At 31.5% G+C, this 21,314-nt stretch overlaps 1 protein-coding gene across 1 annotated transcript in view; it reads left to right on the forward strand.

Moving 5' to 3' along the window:
• Nucleotides 1-21,314, forward strand: part of LOC141906266 (fibrillin-3-like) — a 769,611-nt gene that overhangs the window by 524,165 nt on the left and 224,132 nt on the right. Inside the window, exons 47-50 of the mRNA XM_074795508.1 lie at nucleotides 8,487-8,609; nucleotides 18,542-18,667; nucleotides 18,790-18,915; nucleotides 20,451-20,606. Coding sequence (XP_074651609.1) covers nucleotides 8,487-8,609; nucleotides 18,542-18,667; nucleotides 18,790-18,915; nucleotides 20,451-20,606 — 531 coding nt within the window. The remainder of the gene's footprint in view (nucleotides 1-8,486; nucleotides 8,610-18,541; nucleotides 18,668-18,789; nucleotides 18,916-20,450; nucleotides 20,607-21,314) is intronic.

The raw sequence follows: 21,314 nt of genomic DNA on the forward strand, positions 1-21,314 counted from the left end.
CGGGCTTTAGAAAACACAATTCCCCCGAGGTCTTCGCATTTTTTACCCTTACCCTTTTTTTGTCCTTTTACAGAAATCTTGACGTATCAAACCATAGATAAATAAAACTGAAAAATTGCTACAATCGTTTTTACGCATGATGATTTTGAAAGGCAGTTGTTGACGTGTGGGGAAAAATTGAAAATTTTCACAGAAATCCTTATAAAACGATTCTAGTTATTTTGGACTTAATTTTGCAATACAAACGAAACATGCCAGCGGCAGCAAATCATAAGGGGATTTTTACCGGGGAATCTCGTGTAGACGAGTCGGTAACAAAAACCTTTGGAAACAACAAATTATTCACTCGTATGAATTTACACCACTCTTGATAGGACTGCCTAATCAAATATTTCATTTATGGAGATGACGAGTTGACTGAGCCCGAGGCGCACAGTCAGTAGTCGTTATATAGAAACTACAAACATAATGCATTTTCCTTAAAAGTGTTTCATCTATAGAGATTTAATACAGCTTGTCAAGAGTTCAATTTCTATAATGCGATGACCTATGTATGAACAATTTTTTCTGTTTCTTTCACGCGTTATACCGGGGGGATAATACCTTCGCCCAAACGTTCTACACACACATGACACCATTTAATGAATCCGAAATATATCCATGCCAAAAATCTAGAGTTCATGCTGAAGGATGAAGACTAGGAATATCTTAGCAATATGATTTTTAGAAAGTGATTTTTATCTACTGAAGTTTAGAACAGCAGGCCGGACTCTTTGTTAGGATCGACCACAGTTCTATAGTGAATTGATTACAAGTAGTTAATTTAGCAAAACAAAGTAAATTGTTCATTGCAGTGCATTGCTAAGGGTTAGCGGTAAAAAAACCCAGGAAAAAATGGCCAAGGAAAAATGGCCACGGAAAAAAGGCCAAGGAAAATAGTAATTGGGAATATCGGGGTTCAGATCAAAGGTCGAGAGGTCGAGCTCATAAAAAATGAAAATAAATTCTCGCACGCTCGAATTTATTTTCATTTTCTACTCACTCGCCCTCTCAACCTTTAATCTGACCCCCCATATTCCCAATTACTCAATTACTCAATTACTCCTAAATTAAAATTTCATGTTTTAAAAGTGAGAGTAAAATGTTAGCATAATAATCTAAAAAATGAGATCAAATATAATCGAATGATAAAATATAAATTTTTAACATTAAAAATGTGCGTATAGTGTGAGTGAAATAATTCATATTTAAAACAGCGAATATTCATATTTTTATGAGTTAAATTCTTATTTTTAACGTTTGGCACCCGTGTGAACAATCATGACCCACATAGGCCGCGATCACACGGAGACGATTTGGCCCGGGCCAAATTAGCACCGATCAGGCTCGGGCCAAATTTGGTAATTAGAGAGCGCGTTCACACGCAAACCATTCACTCGATACTAAACAATGCTCAAACAAAGCGAAGTGGATCATTTACGGTGCTAGTTGCAATTCAAACGCAGTCATTTGTCTGGTGCTCGGGCCTGGTCCGACGTTTTTGGTCGGGCCAAATTTGGCCCGGCCCAAAAATGCACGTGTGATCGCGGCTATAGAGACGATTTGTCGGAGCTAAATTGGCTCGCATCAGGTCCGACTTAAATTTTACGCATTGCTTACCAAAGAGCGCGCCGATTTTCATGTTCAAATTCATTTCACATTCAAATTCAAACCCATTCATTCGTTACTAAACAATGCTTAAACCATGGAATCTAAAACAAGTCCATACATAAACAAAGCGCAGTGACTGTCTTCCAGAACCAGTTTAAATTAACACGCTTAATTTGACTCAGGTCTGGTCCGTCGTTTTTGGTCGGGCAATTAGGCACGGGTACATTTTGCGCCCATTACTGTTTTTTTTTCGCAGGATCTCTCCGCCCCTACACCTTTTAACTTGATTTTTGAATCATCCACGTATTTGAATTTCGATTTTTTTCAGCTTGTGTTAATTTTATACTCATGCAAAGCACACTGATTACAATTTGCAGCAGTGCGCTGTATAATGAAATAAGTAATATTGATTATTAAAATCAATTGTGAATTTGCAGTTGAAAAATAATTGATTTGATTAACAATATGATTTGATGTAGACCTCCCAGTGTCAATCAATCAAAAAAATTAACTTGTCAAAGACTCAAGATCAAGTAAAGAAAAAGGAAGATGCATTCTAACAACTGATTGCGATGTGAAGACTATATTAGGCTCATTATTAGAACCTGCACTGCAGCTTTTTAACTTTCTAAAAATCATTCATCGCAGACCCTCAAATACCGTGTACTTAATCACTCAAATTGCCTAAATATGTCTGATGGTGTCGCCGCTATAGTATACTACTTATTAAAAACGATGATTACACCAATATAATTGATATATATACCTATCATTCTAAAAGCTCAGGTTTTTAGCGTTTAGTGGTTTGGAAGAACATTCATCCCAAAGTATATATTTGGAATAACAGACCAGGTCCAGTTTCCTTCGTTTGACATTCGGAGGAACATTCTTCCCGAAGTCGATACTTTGAATATCAGACCAGAAGGTCAAATTCTCTTCGTTTGACCTTGGGAGGAATATTCCTCCCAAAGTCAATTGTTAGAATATCGGACCCCTTGGTCAGGTTTCCATCGATAGACTTTGGGAGGATTGTTCCTCCCAAGGTCAAGTTTCACAATAGCGGTCCTCTTAATTGGTGACTCTCAAAGAACGAGCGGCTCAGAATTCTATTGTGCGTCTATCGCGCGCTGCGCGTGAATCACTTACGTAATCTTTTCTGTAAATGTAAAGACCTTGGGGGCATTATGTTCTCTAAAGCCCGACATTATCCCACATTCCGGACTGTTAATAGGTTGATTTTAAGGCAGAGTCGATATGTTTCAACAATTTTTAACTGTTCATTTATGAATATTTGAGGACTTACGAACTAAAAATTAGTTAAATTTTTGATACATTTTGAGAAAGTCACAAAACATTTGATTCTGCGTAACCAGTGTTCTTTACGAGATGGCAAATAAAGTACAAAATACAAAATACCCAGATTGACTGACGAAAATTATAATATATTAATTAAACTGTTCGGCGCTTGTAGTAGAAAAAAGTAAAATTAGAAACGCAGGGTTTCCGTGATCGTTAAAAATGTATATTACTATTTAATTTGGGTTAAACATAGTACAAGCGTGTATCCAAGGCATACCAAGGCGAACATATCAGGCGTGAAGCCCAAAAGTTGGAAGTTATGAGGATTTTTTGGAGACATTTTGCGTGCATTATATTGTTATCGTGGTCTTTGCCGAAATTAAAACCACCCCGGACCCGGTTCCACAGTTCTTGATGAACTTTAAACTCAGAGTTAAATTCACTAACTCAGAGTTAAAAGTAACTCAGAGTAGAATCCGGTTCCACAGTTGTGTGTTAAATTTAACTCTAGACTCAAATTCCTTAACTCAGGGTGAAATTCTACTCTGGGTCAGACCTGAATTAAAATGCTTAACCCAGAGTTTAAAATGGCGGCATTCTACTTATTAGCGGGTAGAGAAGCCAAAAATAAAGAATATCGAAGGATTACCAATCTACTCGAAATCACGGATGTTGAATGCTATAATAGATATCGCTTTACAAGAGCGGGTGTGCAGAGAATCGTTGAAATATGTAGACCATTGATGGCAGAAAACTGTGGAACTGGGTCCCGGAGTATAATGCCTGTTACATGAACTTCATTCATTAATTGAAGCATCACACATACACTCAGAGATCACCGTCAATACGGTACACAGTTTCATTGGCTTATGTGTATGGACTGTACTATTATCGAAAATAGGATGGGAAGGAACTGTCTGGGCGATTACACTATGCTTTGTAGGGAAGGTACATATGTCATATGCGCTATCACTATTACATGTACACCACATGCATTTCATTATTGAAACAGATCGTTACATTGAAATACACTAAAATAAGAACACCGTAACGTCCTTAGAGAATGAATAATCAATTTATTTTCACAATTCCTCAAAGAATTAAAGAAGGGGGAAAATGTCCGTTTAACGGTATAAACAGCCTCATGGAAACCCTGGAAACGAGCATTTGTTTTCACTGATAAAACTGGCATCTCGTGCATCCACTCACTAGTTTTTTGTCACTTTTAAACTCTGTCTTCGACCATTTGGACCTTATAGCCCCCTTGTTAATTTAGTTATGTATTTGTTGTTGTAACTACATTTCGTTTCGGAAGAACGCTGGGTTGTTACGTATATTCATGCTTCATAAACGTTCGCGTCACACACTCGCTGCTATCTGGTATATTTTGATCTTAAAATAGGGATTGACCCTGTGATTTATTTGATTGGTAAATTTCGTTTGATTTTTTGATTTGGTGTCCCTTACAAACCCACCACACCTGCCGGGAACGAAACAGGGGGTTTGATTTTGAAATCGGAAATCGAAGTACAAATATAGTTGTGTGATCGGCGGTCGAGTTTACAGAATTTTTTGTTTAAATCGAAGTACATAATTTGAAATTTTCGGTTCCGGTTCATTCAAACAATCATCCAAGCGACTGATTGGGGTTAATTTAGTTGGCTGCCTAATTTAATACATCAAGATTTAGGAAATAACTATATTACAAGGTTGAAGATCATTTTGTCAATTTTTAACATTTTTTTGGTCGTTTTCCACGTGTAAATAGTCCGAATGTTTATTGTAGCCTTTCCTCGGGTAGATGTTGGTGTAAAAATCCTCTAAGTTGATTGTCCCGCGTGCTGACTAGATAAAACGGAAGCACATTTTGAAAAGCAAATTATCCAGATGAGAGTTTGGTCCTGGTATCCGAAGTGTAGTTGTATGACATCGACGGTGCACGCTCCGATGAGGATAGGTTTCTCCGTCAAGGGGTGCAGTTGGTACTTCACATCTGGTGCTGAGTTTGCCTAAAAGTAAAAGTTGTACACGGGGAGCAGTTTGGTGTTTCTAATATACAGTGCATAGTTAGGTCCGTGGATGCGTCGCGATCAAACAGACAGTGCTATGCGCATTGATAGACCGTCAGTAAGAAAGCGACACAGGCACGCGAGTTTGATTAATACAACGATACATATGTACAGTCCTGATCGGGTTTTATTTACAGGCATGATAAAAAAATTGCATGCCACTCTGGCGGCTATCTGACAGTGCTAGCGTAATGGAAGACCGTCAGTGATCACCAAGGCGGCACGCCCAGTTAATCATTTGTCACAATTAGGTTTTTTTTTTGGTAGGTCTTAATGAGACCGGTGTCAGGAGGCAACCTTCCAATCACCACTGCACAAAAATAGCTATCTGGTATATTAACGTGTGCATGTATATGAAAAGTATGCCATGTGCGTGGGCTCGTTAGGCCGATATTGGTATACTAGAATTTCAGGGTAAATCTTGAATTTCTCAGTTTTGTCATGTTGTAATGGGTCCAAAAATCGAATTTTTGCTAACAAATGAGGTTATTACTTTGACACGAAGTCATGCAATCTGCTATGTTAATGTGCAAAATGTAGCTTCATCATGCGGCTAAAATCTGTTGGATATGGAATTTTGAATATCGCGTTCATTTAAGAGAAATCGACGATTTTTGTGACGATTTTTAAAGAAATTTTAAGGAGCATTTCGTTTCATAAAACGGCTAGGAGGCCGATGTACAACATTACATTGAAGTAAATTAACTGCTCCCTGCGGTTGGCTGAGATCCCGCTGTCAATCAATGCAAGGGCATATTCGATTGACGCAGACAAACCGGTCTTTTAATCTTCTCATCTATATCTATTAATCTGCTCGGTTCTAGTTTCTCATTTCCCAATCATGGGAGAGTCTTATATGTTAATTTTTAATTTGATAGCCGTAGTATCGATTCCGTCTCCCCATATCTATTTCATTATGCAAATAACCGAAGATTCAATCGATACGCTACTTCACAGAAGATTATGCGCGCACAATCGAATATGCCCAAACCTCGTGTATTGCCGCGATGATTGCTGATTAGATTTCGATGATGTTGTTCGCCGAAATCAGCAGATTTTTTACATCCATGAAGTGTTCAAGGAAAACCTTACAGATGCATCAATCAGATGGCACCTATACATTACAAAGATAACATTCTTCGCCCGAGATATTAAGATCCGTGGATCTCTTGTTTAAAAAGTACTGTTATTGAACACTATAGATGGGTAGAATTACCGCTGAAAGTGGTCAGATAACGGCAAAGGCATGTTTTTGGGAGTCAAACAAGACCCCTCCGATCTCAAAGCCCTTAGCAACGGCCCTTAGCAACGTGTTCTAAGTTACTTTTAGAGGTGTTAAACTGATACTATTTATTACCGTGCAGTGCTGCCATCTACAATAGATTCACAATAGACTTTATAACCCAAAACATTGATCTGAAGGTCGTTGGGTGTCTTTTTTTGAAAGAAATGAAAATCATGAAATTTTACGGAATTTTGACTTTTACAGAATTTCGTAGCATATTTTGCTTTAGTCTCGTGAATACATGCTTCATTGGGCTTTTAAGGGGTAAACTTTAAACTGTTATCTATCAATGAGGAAAGTTAAAAACATTCGAAGAAAAAGAAAAAAAGTTTACGGGTTATCCAATCAGCCCACCCCCTGCTAGAAATAGCCAGCCACCAAGGGTGAATGCAATAAATTCAGCATCAGGATGAAAATTATGGCAACTTCTGCACAATATGGTGACACCGGAGCTACCTGCAGGGTAACCGGCATTCAAATGAGCAATTTGATAGGTGTAATTTGAACAATTTGATAACCTACTAAAGTGTTACATTTTAGATAAATTATGTCAAATTCCTTGAGAAATTTCTAAAAATTTGTGTTTTCTCGCAATCATCATTTACGGCTGACGCACATTACCGAAAACATGATTTTGAAAAAAGTATTTGAGGTAGAGCCTTGAAATTTGAAATACTTGTTATCTATACATAAAGCTAGTGCATGTGCCTTGAAAAAGTTAATATCTACGTTATGGTAGGCTAGGTACCTCTATGAATATATAATTAGGTAGAAAATTTTTGAAAAAAATTGTGTAGTTTCAACTTTAAAAATAATTTTTTGAAAAACATAACTTGTGTAAACACTAGATAGAGGCACAAGCACTAGCCATGTTAATTATGAACCAAATGCTGAAAGAATTATGTCAATATATCAATTCGTTTATATTTTAGAGTGTTTTTCGTAAACCCATCTAATTGCGCATAAAAATCCACCTAATTAGCATAAATTTAAAAAAAAATTAATTTTTGAATGTGTAACATTTTCTATAGAGGTCATACTACCGTAGGTCTAATATCTGTAACTTGCTATTTGAAGAATTTAGAAATTCTACTATACCAATTTAAGTGTTCCTGGAAACTACAAATGATTCCACTGCCAGGGTTCGATGGGGCTGTGAGAGCAGGTACATGCGCAACTTTGCCGCACAAAAACTTGCCTCATTTCTTAAAAAGTCGCTCCAGTTGGTAGTGAATTTGGAATAAGATGGACAGTGAATGGCAGTGAATTTGGGTCAGCAGTGGCATAGACCACCTTGCACCGCACACTCCATGTTAAAAACTAACGGCAAACGCGCATTAATCTTTAAAAATGGGAGTAAGCCTATATTTTAATCTTCATGACTTATAAATTTTTAAACACTAGCTTGTTTAGAGTATATTTCTTAATGTTTAATTTTGATACTGGAGTATATACCATCATGTAAATTTAGAAAAGTCCATGTTAAGAATTTCGTTCCTTGTTTGGAATTTAGCACGAAATATTGGGTCAGTTTAGATGTCCGAAAATAAAGGTGGAAAATAAAGGTTGTTGGTGATCCAATATGGCTGCCAGGGTGGCCATCTTGAATTCCTCGCTTGCCGCCCAGCAGTTATCGGAAGAATGTGCACACAACTTGGTGTGAGCATCAAAGCATGTAAGCTGTCCACCCCATTGAATATCGAGGTCATCGGGTCTCAAATGTGGCTGCCAGGACGGTTATCCATCTTCGATTTCTTTTTAGCACGATACCACCAGCATTTCCTGATAAGTTGTATGAACTTAATGCGAGGTTTTGGGTACGTGGGATGTCCACTCCAAATGAAAATCGACTTCGTCGGCTACCAGGGAAGCCATCACCTGTTCACCCAGATTCGGGGTATTACAGGGTTTACAACATCAGTAAAACACCAATCACATCGTCGATATAAGAAAGTATCCTCTACGCTTACGTTGCCACCCCATCGAACCTTTTACACAATAAATCATATATGATAAAGGTCGTGCCAGTATTGGTGAGAATTCGTACACTGGAAATAACATGTCTAAATATTATAAGGCATTCCCTCATACGACACAACGAACACATGGAAAAGGTTATAATATCTAGAAACATCGCTTATAATGCTATTTCAGCTATACTTATAAATGATGATATTTTGTAGATAAAAACGAATGTCGTGATTTAGGAGATGTGTGTTTTAATGGTCGATGCAAAAATGTTGTTGGTAGTTATACTTGTCAATGTCAACCTGGATTTAGTGTGGATGCTAACAAAAATTGTAAAGGTAAGGTATTTAATCACTTTTTGGTTACACTTCAGGTTTGAGTGTAAAAAAGTAATCGCAATGTCGAAATCATATCAGCTTGAAGCGATCGGGCATTTTATTTTTTTCGTGATGGGTGTTATGATATATTGAAAACATTTGTGGCTCTATGCTGTTACTTTGATTCGCAGGCTGCAGAACATTGTTATGCACATGTTTTGTTTTTTTCGACATAGAAATCTTAAAGGAGATTAGTACAAACGGAGATCTCGGCTACGATGCTGCCTTAAAACTTTGTATTCAGTTCACCGAGAACTAGCTTGAAAGCTGTTTTGCCCTTTTCTCTGCCCTGTTTATGCTATCCTTACTCTTTCTCCAACGCAATAGACGCAAATCGGATATTCGCACTGCACACCCCTTCTACACCTCTAACAAGGTGTAATTCTTGTTTCTCGTGAACCATTAATGATGAGCACAATATCCTCACTTTTTCACAAGTTACACACACACCGGATGGTTATCGAACGGTAACCAACTGAACGTTTCCATGACTATGTAAGAACAGAGAACATTTGGGTAGGGGACCAGTCGATGGGAGTGCTGACCCTTACGTATTGGTTTTTGGCCCGGCCCAAAGTGCTGGGGTGGTGGCCCCTACCACTCGTTCACGGTAGCTAGGCTGGTCATATCTTTCTTATCCTCGATTTGATGCAATTTCGTGTACCCGATGGCCAAAAGAGCGTACATGTAGGGGGATGGGGCTGGGGAAATTTCTTGAAAAATCTGAGCGTCCCAGGGGCAAGTGGTATTCCAACTTCGACATGAGCTGTGTGTCAGGATATTTGTTTTCCAGCAGCGTGTGTTTTGTGACAAACCTAACTAATCATGGATGGTGGTACCCGAAGAAGGTGATAACGTGGCAATCGTGGATTCTACGTGTAGCTGGCCAGGATCCACCAGGTTCGCCATTCGACAGTTGGTTGTCCGCGTTCGTTTTCTTCTTCATTTCGATTAAATCTGAATGAAATTTTCTCAAATGAATCGTTTATGAAAACTGTACCGAATTCCGAGTAGAAGAATGAAAGTATCGTATATTTGATGGGTGCTGTGATATAATATTTGGAATCTGGACTTGAAAATCCAGTCCAAAGTTCATTGAAAATGACTTTTCGACAACGGACGACCTACAGCTCGTCACGCAATCTTATGCTGATTTTGTGGATTCCCCATTATTGGCAAGAAATCTGTCACTCATCTAAACATCGATCGTGAAATACAATTCTTTTATTGTCGAAATACAATTCTTTTATTATAAGTAAAATAAATTCTCGCAAGCTCGAATTTATTTTTTCGACCCTTCAACCTTTGACTTGAAACAACCTATTCCCTATTTTTCTTATAATATTCATATTTATGAATATGAATGACTTCTAAAATCAATTTTGATAAAAAATTTGATATTAAAATGGAAAGCGAATTCCTAAATAGAATAAAATATACTACAAATGTAAAATCTGTAGATTATAAATTTAAGAAGTTAACAGAATTAACATTACATAAGAAATATTTAATTACAAATATTTATATAGTTACTAACAAATATGGAGATAAATTAGTTATTCACTTAGAATATGAAGGATTAAAAGGAAATATTAAATTCAGAACATATTTACCAGATAGATTTCGTAGATTATCAAGTAAAGATTTAGAAGAATTATGTTCTGGGGATTTCTATTTCATATACAAAGGTAAGAATGAAAAATGGCACCATGAAATAGATTTTGAATAATAAAAAATCAATTTTAATGAAAAATTTTATATTAAAACGGAAGCAAATAAGAAGTACTACTGTCCAACATGTAAAATCAATATAGATAAATCTCAAAAAGCAAGACATAATAAAACTAAATCACACTTAGAAAATAAATTGAAATTAGAATATAAAGATGATATATTAAAAACTAAATTAGAAGAATTAAAGACTGAAAAAGAAATATATAGATGTGTTACATGTAATCAATCATTCGGTGATAAAAGATATCATAAAGAACATTTAAAATCTGAAAGTCATATTAGAAATACTAATAATGAGTGAAATAATATAAAAAGTAACGAGTTAAAGAAAATATAAATTTTAAACATAAAAAGTGTGAGTAAAGTGTGAGAAGTAATTCATATCTTAACAGATTTCGAATAAAATCATAGTCAATTAATCAAATTTTTAAATATAAAAAGTAACGAGTAATTAACGAGTTGAAGAAAATATCATTAATTACACATAAATGAATGAACAGATACTACAGTTCAAAGATATCGATGTAAATGAATTAGAAAAATATTTTACAATTAGAAATTTTATTCCTATTAAAGATTTGATTAAAACTGCACGTTTTCGTTTTCAAGCGAAAAATATTACTGAATTAATATTTAAAAATCATTATCTAATGGTGAGTTATCGAATGAAAAAGATAAAATCTTATTCAATACACTAATTCCAAAATTCACTTGAAGAAATAGATCGACATTTAATAATTACAGATGAAATGCAATCACTTTAAAATAATGAAAATTCACATAAAACATTATTTTTACACTTACGTTATTGCCCTTTCAGAGAATGCTATGTAATGTTTTTCAGAGTAGAAGAAAAAAGATATATCCCTGTCATTCCAAATGAAAAATCATTGAAAGATGTGGGAATTCAATGTGAATTAGATGATAATAAGTGTTATAAAGATGTTGGAATTCAATGTAACTTAGACAATAAAATTGATACATCGAAATATAATCCTAATGAAATCGTTTTATGTAATTGTGGAAAATATTATACTCGAAGAATTAGATCACACCATCTTAATTCAAAATATCATAACTCAAAATAATAATTCAACTCTAAATATTCAAAATAAGATATTTCAAATTACTTTTTTTCTTAAATAAATGTATGATTTCAACATTCCAACCGGAAGTAGTGATTTGAAACATTATTTAGTTGCTGGAGGTTTAATATTAGCTGCACTTTACTTTTACTATGAGAATATTAGTAAAGATCTAATGAATGAAAACATAAATTGAGTAAAAAGTTTAAGAAGTTAAATGGGTATAATCATAGAAAAAATAACAATAAAAAAGTTAATGATTTAAAAGAATTAGAGGATTAAAACAGCATCTTTTAATTTGATTTATTTTATATGTTTTAACTATAAAAAAGAGTGAGAGTAAGGTATTAGAAATATTACATCTAATATATAAAAATCGACAGAATATTAAATCAATTATTATGCTTACAGGATTAGTTTCTTTTTCATTTTATAGTATAAAACAGTAGTAATTGGGAAAGTGGGCTTTCAGATCAGAGTACGAGAGTACGAGACACCACTCATCACCACAAGTATTTTTTTTTCTTTTAAATGGGGGAGAATGAACAACATACAGAAAACAATAATGTCAATAAAAATCAATATTATTTTCCATATTGTAAAAAATACATCGATAAATCCCCAAAATCACGTCATGAAAAAACGTAGATAGACAAAAGTAGTGTGTTTAGAAAAATTAATTTTTTTTTTGCTTTTTTCCTAAAATAAACAAACTTTTTAATATAAAAGAGGCTAATTAAATGAAAAAATTGTTCAATGTTAAAAGTGTGAGTAAAATAATTTAGATTTTCAATGTTAAAAGTGTGAGTAAAGTGTGAGTAAAATAATTTAGATTTTCAATGTTAAAAGTGTGAGTAATAATTTTGCTATATAAATGAAAGAAGAAATGGAATTTAAAATTGAAACAAAAGAATTTAATGAATTATTTTCACTATTTAACATTAAAAATTGTATCTCAGCAAAAAATTTAGTGTATGGAAGACAATATAAAATTGATGATATTACTGTAATTAATCAGATATTATTAAATGAAACATATTTAATTACTGAACTAATAGATACTCTAGATAATGGTGCCAAAATCCTAAAATATTTAATACAGTTTTAAATTATAAAGGTAATTTAGATGAAAACATAATAAATATTCTTAAATTTCCTTTTAATGAAAGAGAAAGTGATATAATACTTTCAAAAAGTAATGATAGGATAGACTTAAGAATTGAAACGACAATTATATTATTGTAATTTTGATAATAAACAAATTATCTATAATGAAAATTCATCAAATATGGGAATTCAATGTGATTTAGAAAACAATAATTCTTTTAAAGATATTGCAATTCAATGTGATTTAGAAAACAATAATTCTTTTAAAGATATTGCAATTCAGTGTGATTTAGAAAATAGTAAATCTTTTAAAGATATTGCAATTCAATGTGATTTAGAAAATGAATTCAAAAGATTTAATCCTAATGAAAAAATTGTTATTGCGGAGGTAAATATTCAAAATCACATAAATCAAAGCATTATCAAACAATTAAACATAAAAACTGGTGTAAAGAGTAACAATTCTACATTAAAAATAAATTAAATAGTCAAATAATTATTGAATTAAGTTAAATGATTTAAATATCTAATAGACTGTTAAAATAATAAATTGTCAGACTGTTAAATGTTAAATTGTTTGACTGTTAAAATAATAAATTGTTTGACTGTTGAAATGTTAAATTGTTAGACTGTTGAAGTGATAAATTGTTTGACAGTTGAAATGTTAAATTGTTTGACTGTTAAAATGTTTAATTGTTCGACTGTTAAAATGATAAATTGTTTGACTGTTGAAATGCTAAATTGTCAGACTGTTGAAATGTTAAATTGTTTAACTGTAAATTTAATTGTTATTTGATTTAATCATTTAAGAGTTTAATATTTTAAAAATGATTATAAAATATTTAATTAAAAACTAGCAAATATTTATTAATTTTCTAGTTTCTTAAATAAATGGATGGTTTCATCCCAACTGGGAAAAGTGATTTAAAACATTATCTTGTAGCAGGAGGATTAATATTTGCGGCATTATACTTTTACTATGAAAATATTTCAAAAGATTTGATGAATGAAAATATAAAATTGAGTAAGAAATTGAAAAAATTAAATGGAAATAAAAATAATCATAAAAAAGTTATTGAATCAGATTAGTGAATTAATTAAATGAATAAATGAGTGGAAATATATTAAACTTATTACATCTAATATATAAAAATCAACAGAATATTAAATCAATTATTGTGCTTACAGGTTTATTTTCATTCTCAGTTTATACTATAAAACAGTTGTTAGAATTTTATGATTCTTGTAAAATTAGATACGCTGAATTGAAAGATAACATAAATTATATTTCAGATCGAATAAATAATAGTAAGTGTTGTGAAGTATGTAATACAAGATATAAAAATTTAAAGAGTTTAAAAACTCATAAATATATTCATGAATTAGATGAGAAATTTCATAATTCAAATTGAGAATAAGACTGTTAAATTGGTTGAAAATATAAAAATAGATAATATTATAACTATTTTTATTTTTAGATTAATAATTTATATTTATAATTATTATAAAACTAATTTATATATATATTTACTAGACGTACGAGTAAGAATGTAAGAAAGTAAGATTTCTTGGATTCTTGGATTCTTACTCGTACGTCTAGTACATAGATATATAAATAGTTTTATCATATATGTTTCTGTTTCAATATTTATTTATCTCACGGATTTATTATAAATATTTGGACAAGTATAAATCATATTTAATTATGTATTAACATTTATAATTAATAAAAGAGGATTACAATGAACCCGCTAGATTGTTTAACTGTTTAAGTATTAAATTGTGTACATTGTATATTCATAAATTAAATGAAATAAATCACGACTAAGACTGTTAAATTAGTTGAACTGTATGAAATATTGTATGAAATATTAGTTAATTAAAAAAGGGGGTTGAGGTATCAATGTATTAAATACATATTAAATACGTATTAATGTATAAAATGCATATTATGTTTTATTTCTGAAAATAAAGTAACAGAAGTAATTTATGTTTTAATTTATTCAAATATGATATTGTAAATTCTTTACATTTGACTAGGATAATACAAGAGTGATATTAGTTAGTTGGCTTATTCAATAAGAGAAACAATGAAATAATACAAGAGTGATACTAACAGTTAAAGTTATTGAATTTCTTGTTAAATCTATTTGAATTCTAGTCAATCCTTGTTAACCAATAGCGTGAATAGAAATCAAAAAGATTTAAATAAAAAAACAATAAGTTAAATAAGTTAGTATTAGATAAAGTAACTTATTGTTTTTTTATTTAAATCTTTTTGATTTCTATTCACGCTATTGGTTAACAAGAATTGACTAGAATTCAAATAGATTTAACAAGAAATTCAATAACTTTAACTGTTAGTATCACTCTTGTATTATTTCATTGTTTCTCTTATTGAATTCGTGATTTATTTCATTTAGTTTATGAATATACAATGTACACAATTTAATACTTAAACAGTTAAACAATCTAGCGGGTTCATTGTAATCCTCTTTTATTAATGATAAATGTAAATACATAATTGAATATGATTTATACTTGTCCAAATATTTATAATAAATCCGTGAGATAAATAAATATTGAAACAGAAATATATGTGATAAAACTATTTATATATCTATGTACTCGACGTACGAGTAAGAATCCAAGAAATCTTACTTTCTTACTTTCTTACTCGTACGTCTAGTAAATATATATATAAATTAGTTTTATAATAATTATAAATATAAATTATTAATCTAAAAATAAAAATAGTTATAATATTATCTATTTTTATATTTTCAACCAATTTAACAGTCTTATTCTCAATTTGAATTATGAAATTTCTCATCTAATTCATGAATATATTTATGAGTTTTTAAACTCTTTAAATTTTTATATCTTTTATTACATACTTCACAACACTTAATATTATTTATTCGATCTGAAATATAATTTATGTTATCTTTCAATTCAGCGTATCTAATTTTACAAGAATCATAAAATTCTAACAACTGTTTTATAGTATAAACTGAAAATGAAAATAAACCTGTAAGCATAATAATTGATTTAATATTCTGTTGATTTTTATATATTAGATGTAATAAGTTTAATATATTTTCACTCATTTATTTATTTAATTAATTCACTAATCTGATTCAATAACTTTTTTATGATTATTTTTATTTCCATTTAATTTTTTCAATTTCTTACTCAATTTTATATTTTCATTCATCAAATCTTTTGAAATATTTTCATAGTAAAAGTATAATGCCGCCAATATTAATCCTCCTGCTACAAGATAATGTTTTACATCACTTTTCCCAGTTGGGATGAAACAATCCATTTATTTAAGAAAGAAATTAGAAAATTAATAAATATTTGCTAGTTCATAATTAAATATTTTATAATCATTTTTAAAATATTAAACTTTTAAATGATTAAATCAAATAACAATTAAATTTACAGTTAAACAATTTAACATTTCAACAGTCTAACAATTTAACATTTCAACAGTCAAACAATTTATCATTTTAACAGTCGAACAATTAAACATTTTAACAGTCAAACAATTTAACATTTCAACTGTCAAACAATTTATCACTTCAACAGTCGAACAATTAAACATTTTAACAGTCAAACAATTTAACATTTCAACTGTCAAACAATTTATCACTTCAACAGTCTAACAATATAACATTTCAACTGTCAAACAATTTATCATTTTAACAGTCGAACAATTAAACATTTTAACAGTCAAACAATTTAACATTTCAACTATCAAACAATTTAACACTTCAACAGTCTAACAATTTAACATTTCAACAGTCAAACAATTTTTCATTTTAACAGTCGAACAATTGAACATTTTAACAGTCAAACAATTTAACATTTCAACAGTCAAACAATTTATCATTTTAACAGTCGAACAATTAAACATTTTAACAGTCAGTCAATTTAACATTTCAACTGTCAAACAATTTATCACTTCAACAGTCTAACAATTTAACATTTCAAAAGTCAAACAATTTATTATTTTAACAGTCGAACAATTTAACATTTAGCAGTCTGACAATTTATCATTTTAACAGTCTATTAGATATTTAAATCATTTAACTTAATTCAATAATTATTTGACTATTTAATTTATTTTTTATGTAGAATTGTTACTCTTTACACCAGTTTTTATGTTTAATTGTTTGATAATGCTTTGATTTACGTGATTTTGAATATTTACCTCCGCAATAACAATGTATTTTTTCATTAGGATTAAATCTTTTGAATTCATTTTCTAAATCAAATTGAATTGCAATATCTTCAAAAGATTTACTATTTTCTAAATCACACTGAATTGCAATATCTTTTAAAAGAATTATTGTTTTCTAAATCACATTGAATTGCAATATCTTTAGAAGAATTGTTGTTTTCTAAATCACATTGAATTCCAATATTTGATGAATTTTCATTATAGATAATTTGTTTATTATCAAAATTACAATAATATAATTGTCGTTTTTCAACTCTTAAGTCTATCCTATCATTACTTTTTGAAAGTATTATATCACTTTCTCTTTCATTAAAAGGAAATTTAAGAATATTTATTATGTTTTCATCTAAATTACCTTTATAATTTAAAACTGTATTAAATATTTTAGGATTTTTGGCACCATTATCTAGAGTATCTATTAGTTCAGTAATTAAATATGTTTCATTTAATAATATCTGATTAATTACAGTAATATTATCAATTTTATATTGTCTTCCATACACTAAATTTTTTGCTGAGATACAATTTTTAATGTTAAATAGTGAAAATAATTCATCAAAATTCTTTTATTTCAATTTTAAATTCCATTTCTTCTTTCATTTATATAGCAAAATTATTACTCACACTTTTAACATTGAAAATCTAAATTATTTTACTCACACTTTACTCACACTTTTAACATTGAAAATCTAAATTATTTTACTCACACTTTACTCACACTTTTAACATTGAACAATTTTTTCATTTTATTAGCGCTTTTATATTAAAAAGTTTATTTTTGGAAAAAAGCAAAGAAAAAATTAATTTTTCTTAACACACTACTTTTGTCTATCTACGTTTTTTCATGACGTGATTTTTGGGATTTATCGATGTATTTTTTACAATATGGACAATAATATTGATTTTTATTGACATAATTGTTTTCTGTATGTTGTTCATTATCCCCCATTTATAAGGAAAAAAAATTACTTGTGGTGATGAGTGGTGTCTCGTACTCTCGTACTCTGATCTGAAAGCCCACTCTCCCAATTACTAACAGTTGTTAGAATTCTATGATCATTGCAAAATTAGATACGCTGAATTAAAAGATAACATAAAATTATCTATCAGATAGAATTAATAATATTTAGTGTTGTGCAATATGTAATAAGAAGTATAAAAATGAAAAATCATTAAGAAATCATAATTATATTCATTAACTCAATGAAAAATTATATGAATCAAAATAAGATATATGATATTTCAATTAATACCCCTTGTGTCTTTATTATCTTTAGTAGGTTTAATTACTAGTTACTTTTTATATTGAAAATTGATTTTTTATTATCCGAAATCTATATTTTATCTTATTTTCTAGATTATTATGCTAACATTTTACTCACACTTTTAAAACATGAATATTTTAAGAGTAAATAGGAATAAGTTGTTTCAGGTTAAAGGTTGAAGGGGCGAGTGAGTAAAAAATAAAAATGAATTCGAGCGTGCGAGAATTTATTTTTATTTTTTATGAGCTTGGCCCCTCGACCTTTGGCCTGAAACAACTTATTCCTATTTACTATTGTTCTATTAGACACAGAGGACTCTCATAGCGATGGAAGATGTCTCTGTGGGATTGATTTGATTTGGGTTGTTTCAACAATTATTATTAGTTCTTTATCAACTTACTTGTTTTTACTTCTATCAAAATGTTTTGTAATCGATGGTCATACTTATTCCAGATATCAATGAATGTAGGGAAAATGCGTCTTTGTGTCTGAATGGAAAATGCGAAAATACACCTGGGACATATCTATGCATTTGTAATGCTGGATATGAAGTAACAGCAAATCGAGATACTTGCGTAGGTAAGGCATAGATAATAAGTTGTCTAACCAAAAAGAGTTATAAGCGAGCATAATTATTTCATGAACGTCTTCGTTAACATATAAGCTCATTTGCCATCCATTAGCCAATTACTTTTGACCAGATGTAAATGAATGCGAACAGGACCCTCATCTATGTCATGGTGGAATATGCAAGAACAGTTTAGGGAGTTTTCGTTGTATATGTCGTAGAGGATATGTATTATCATCAAATGGAAGAATATGTGTGGGTGAGTAGAATATTTATATCAACTTATTCTTATTCTATTAGTTCTGATGGCCTCTTGCTTATATCGCTAAACAGTGATGTTAATAAGCCACATTTTGAATGTATGTTAGCACCAGTTGGAAATTGCAGATGATTTAGATAATCAAACAAGCTATTGTTTAAATTTCCTGGCTGTGACTCGGCTGTTCAACTTTCGAAAGTCCTGTTTTGTGGTTCGCATTTTGGTAGATCGATAACCATTCGTATGCTTATTACACTACGCTCAAATTTATCTTAGCATATTCAAGTGCAATTTCAGTAGCCTGTTATTTCACCAATAACAGGCGAATTGAGCCGAATTACCAAATATATATTTCCTTATTTGTTTTTCTTTATGGTGCGCAAAGTTGAAGGCCATTTTTGACAAATTTTCAAACATACATATTTTGCAAACTGGGTATCGGTAAAACGTACAGGGACAAATTGTCTGAGGCAAAATTATCTAAACTTGTTCCTGGTTATCTCGCTACAGTAAAAATGGCGTAAGTCGGGCACGGTGAGATAACGGAAAATGTCGTACTCCCATGGGTAAGTCGGATTTTAGGGGCTTTCTAAGAAATATTCGGGTTAGCTAAACATTAAGATTCAGTAAGAAAAAGTGATTTTATCCTCACCTCGCATGAAACACAACTTTATAATCCAGAGAAGATTTAGAACGTGAATCGAAGAAATTGACTCGAAATTGAATTTATTAAATCCAAAATATCATATTTGTTTCAAGTCCGTAAATCGCCGTTATTCCATACACACTAATGATCAGCATTTTTCGCACTAAGTCCTCTCGAGGAAGTCAACGACTTCTAGCATTCGACTTACGCCATTTCTACCGTATCGCCATTTATCAATTTCAATTCGGTAACCATTCTGAGGGGTGCTGGCATTAGTTGGTATAACGTAACGGAACAGATAATAAGGGTCCACGGTCCTTTTCTCTTTACGTCATCTCTCTAGATCAAATCACGGCCCCTGGCGAGAAAGTCGATCACGAACACGAATAAACAAGCAACCAAGTATAAAAGGAACTCCAAATTTGATTTTGATGGAAATATACAATGAAAATCTATTCACTAAATCAGAAATTGTTCCTACCTTTGACCTGATTTTGAATAGATATACAAATTATATTTCAAATCCGATACATAAAACTTTAACATCCAACCACACAATCCAAAAATGTAGCTCTCCCTGCTCTACGAGACGAGTTCCCTCCACTCACAGGATATGCGACTCGTTTTATACGACCAAGTCCACACCAAGGAAAACCCAGAACAAGGAATGTAGCCGGACTTAAAAGGGCCTCATTGCCCCTAGCAAATTCATTCCGTAACTATAGCACCGTGATGACCTTCGAGTAACAACCGATTTTTCACCATAGTATTAGACTATTTGTTATCTTAATCAAAAAGATATCTAAATATTTGTGCTAATAAATTATAAGTAACGATCACTTTCTAAATTCTAACATGATGTTGTTTTAATTAGTAAATACTTTTCCAGACAAAAGAGAGGGATACTGTTATAAGAAATTTGAAAATGGACGATGTCATGATCCCCGAAGAACCAGGACAAGTCTAGCCAACTGTTGCTGCACATCAGGTGCTGCGTGGAGTTGGGGGAATGGAGCCTGTGAAGTCTGTCCTGACCGTGACCAAGGTATGGTTTTTTGAGACTGTTGATAATTAGTTAAGAGTTATCGGTGTCACAAAGGAGACGATCTATTCATCATTGCCGATTTCCGATTGAAAGATTTCCATTGCGCGTTGTACCAGTGAACCCGACCGACTAGATTGAGCAAATGTTGATATAAAGAAGTAACGCTGCGATCTCCTCTTATATATCATTAACGGGTAACAATGAGTGACCCATGTGGTACAGTTTGCAGAAAATCTCTTATTCAGGTACGAGTCGATTACATATGACATGTGTCGTATGATATCTCCGACGATATGGAATCTAATATGACACGTCGTATCCACTGCTGCCAATGAAAGATCTCGGAAAAAGCCAACGACATACATGATAATCAAACACAAAACGTATGGTAGTTGTAACGTTTAACGTTACAACTACCATACACTTTGTGTAATTTTTCCTAATTACCGAACTGATTCAAATAACGGCGGCGGATCCGGAGCCAACTAATTTTAAAAAGGCCTTAGATGCAACATACCACCAAATAAATGCTGCATTGTATCCGCCACTGCACTTGAAACTGCTCTGTCTATAAAAGAAGAAATCCCACATTTCGAAGTAAATAAAACTGTTCTGCCTAGTCTTATTAGAACCAGCGGTCTTAAATTCTTAAGCCAACGGCTCAACTTTTGTTGAGAGGGGCATATAGATTTACCTGCCATTGGGTTG

This window comes from Tubulanus polymorphus, chromosome 5, assembly GCF_964204645.1.
Source record: "Tubulanus polymorphus chromosome 5, tnTubPoly1.2, whole genome shotgun sequence".
Classification (NCBI taxonomy): Eukaryota; Metazoa; Nemertea; class Palaeonemertea; order Tubulaniformes; family Tubulanidae; genus Tubulanus; species Tubulanus polymorphus.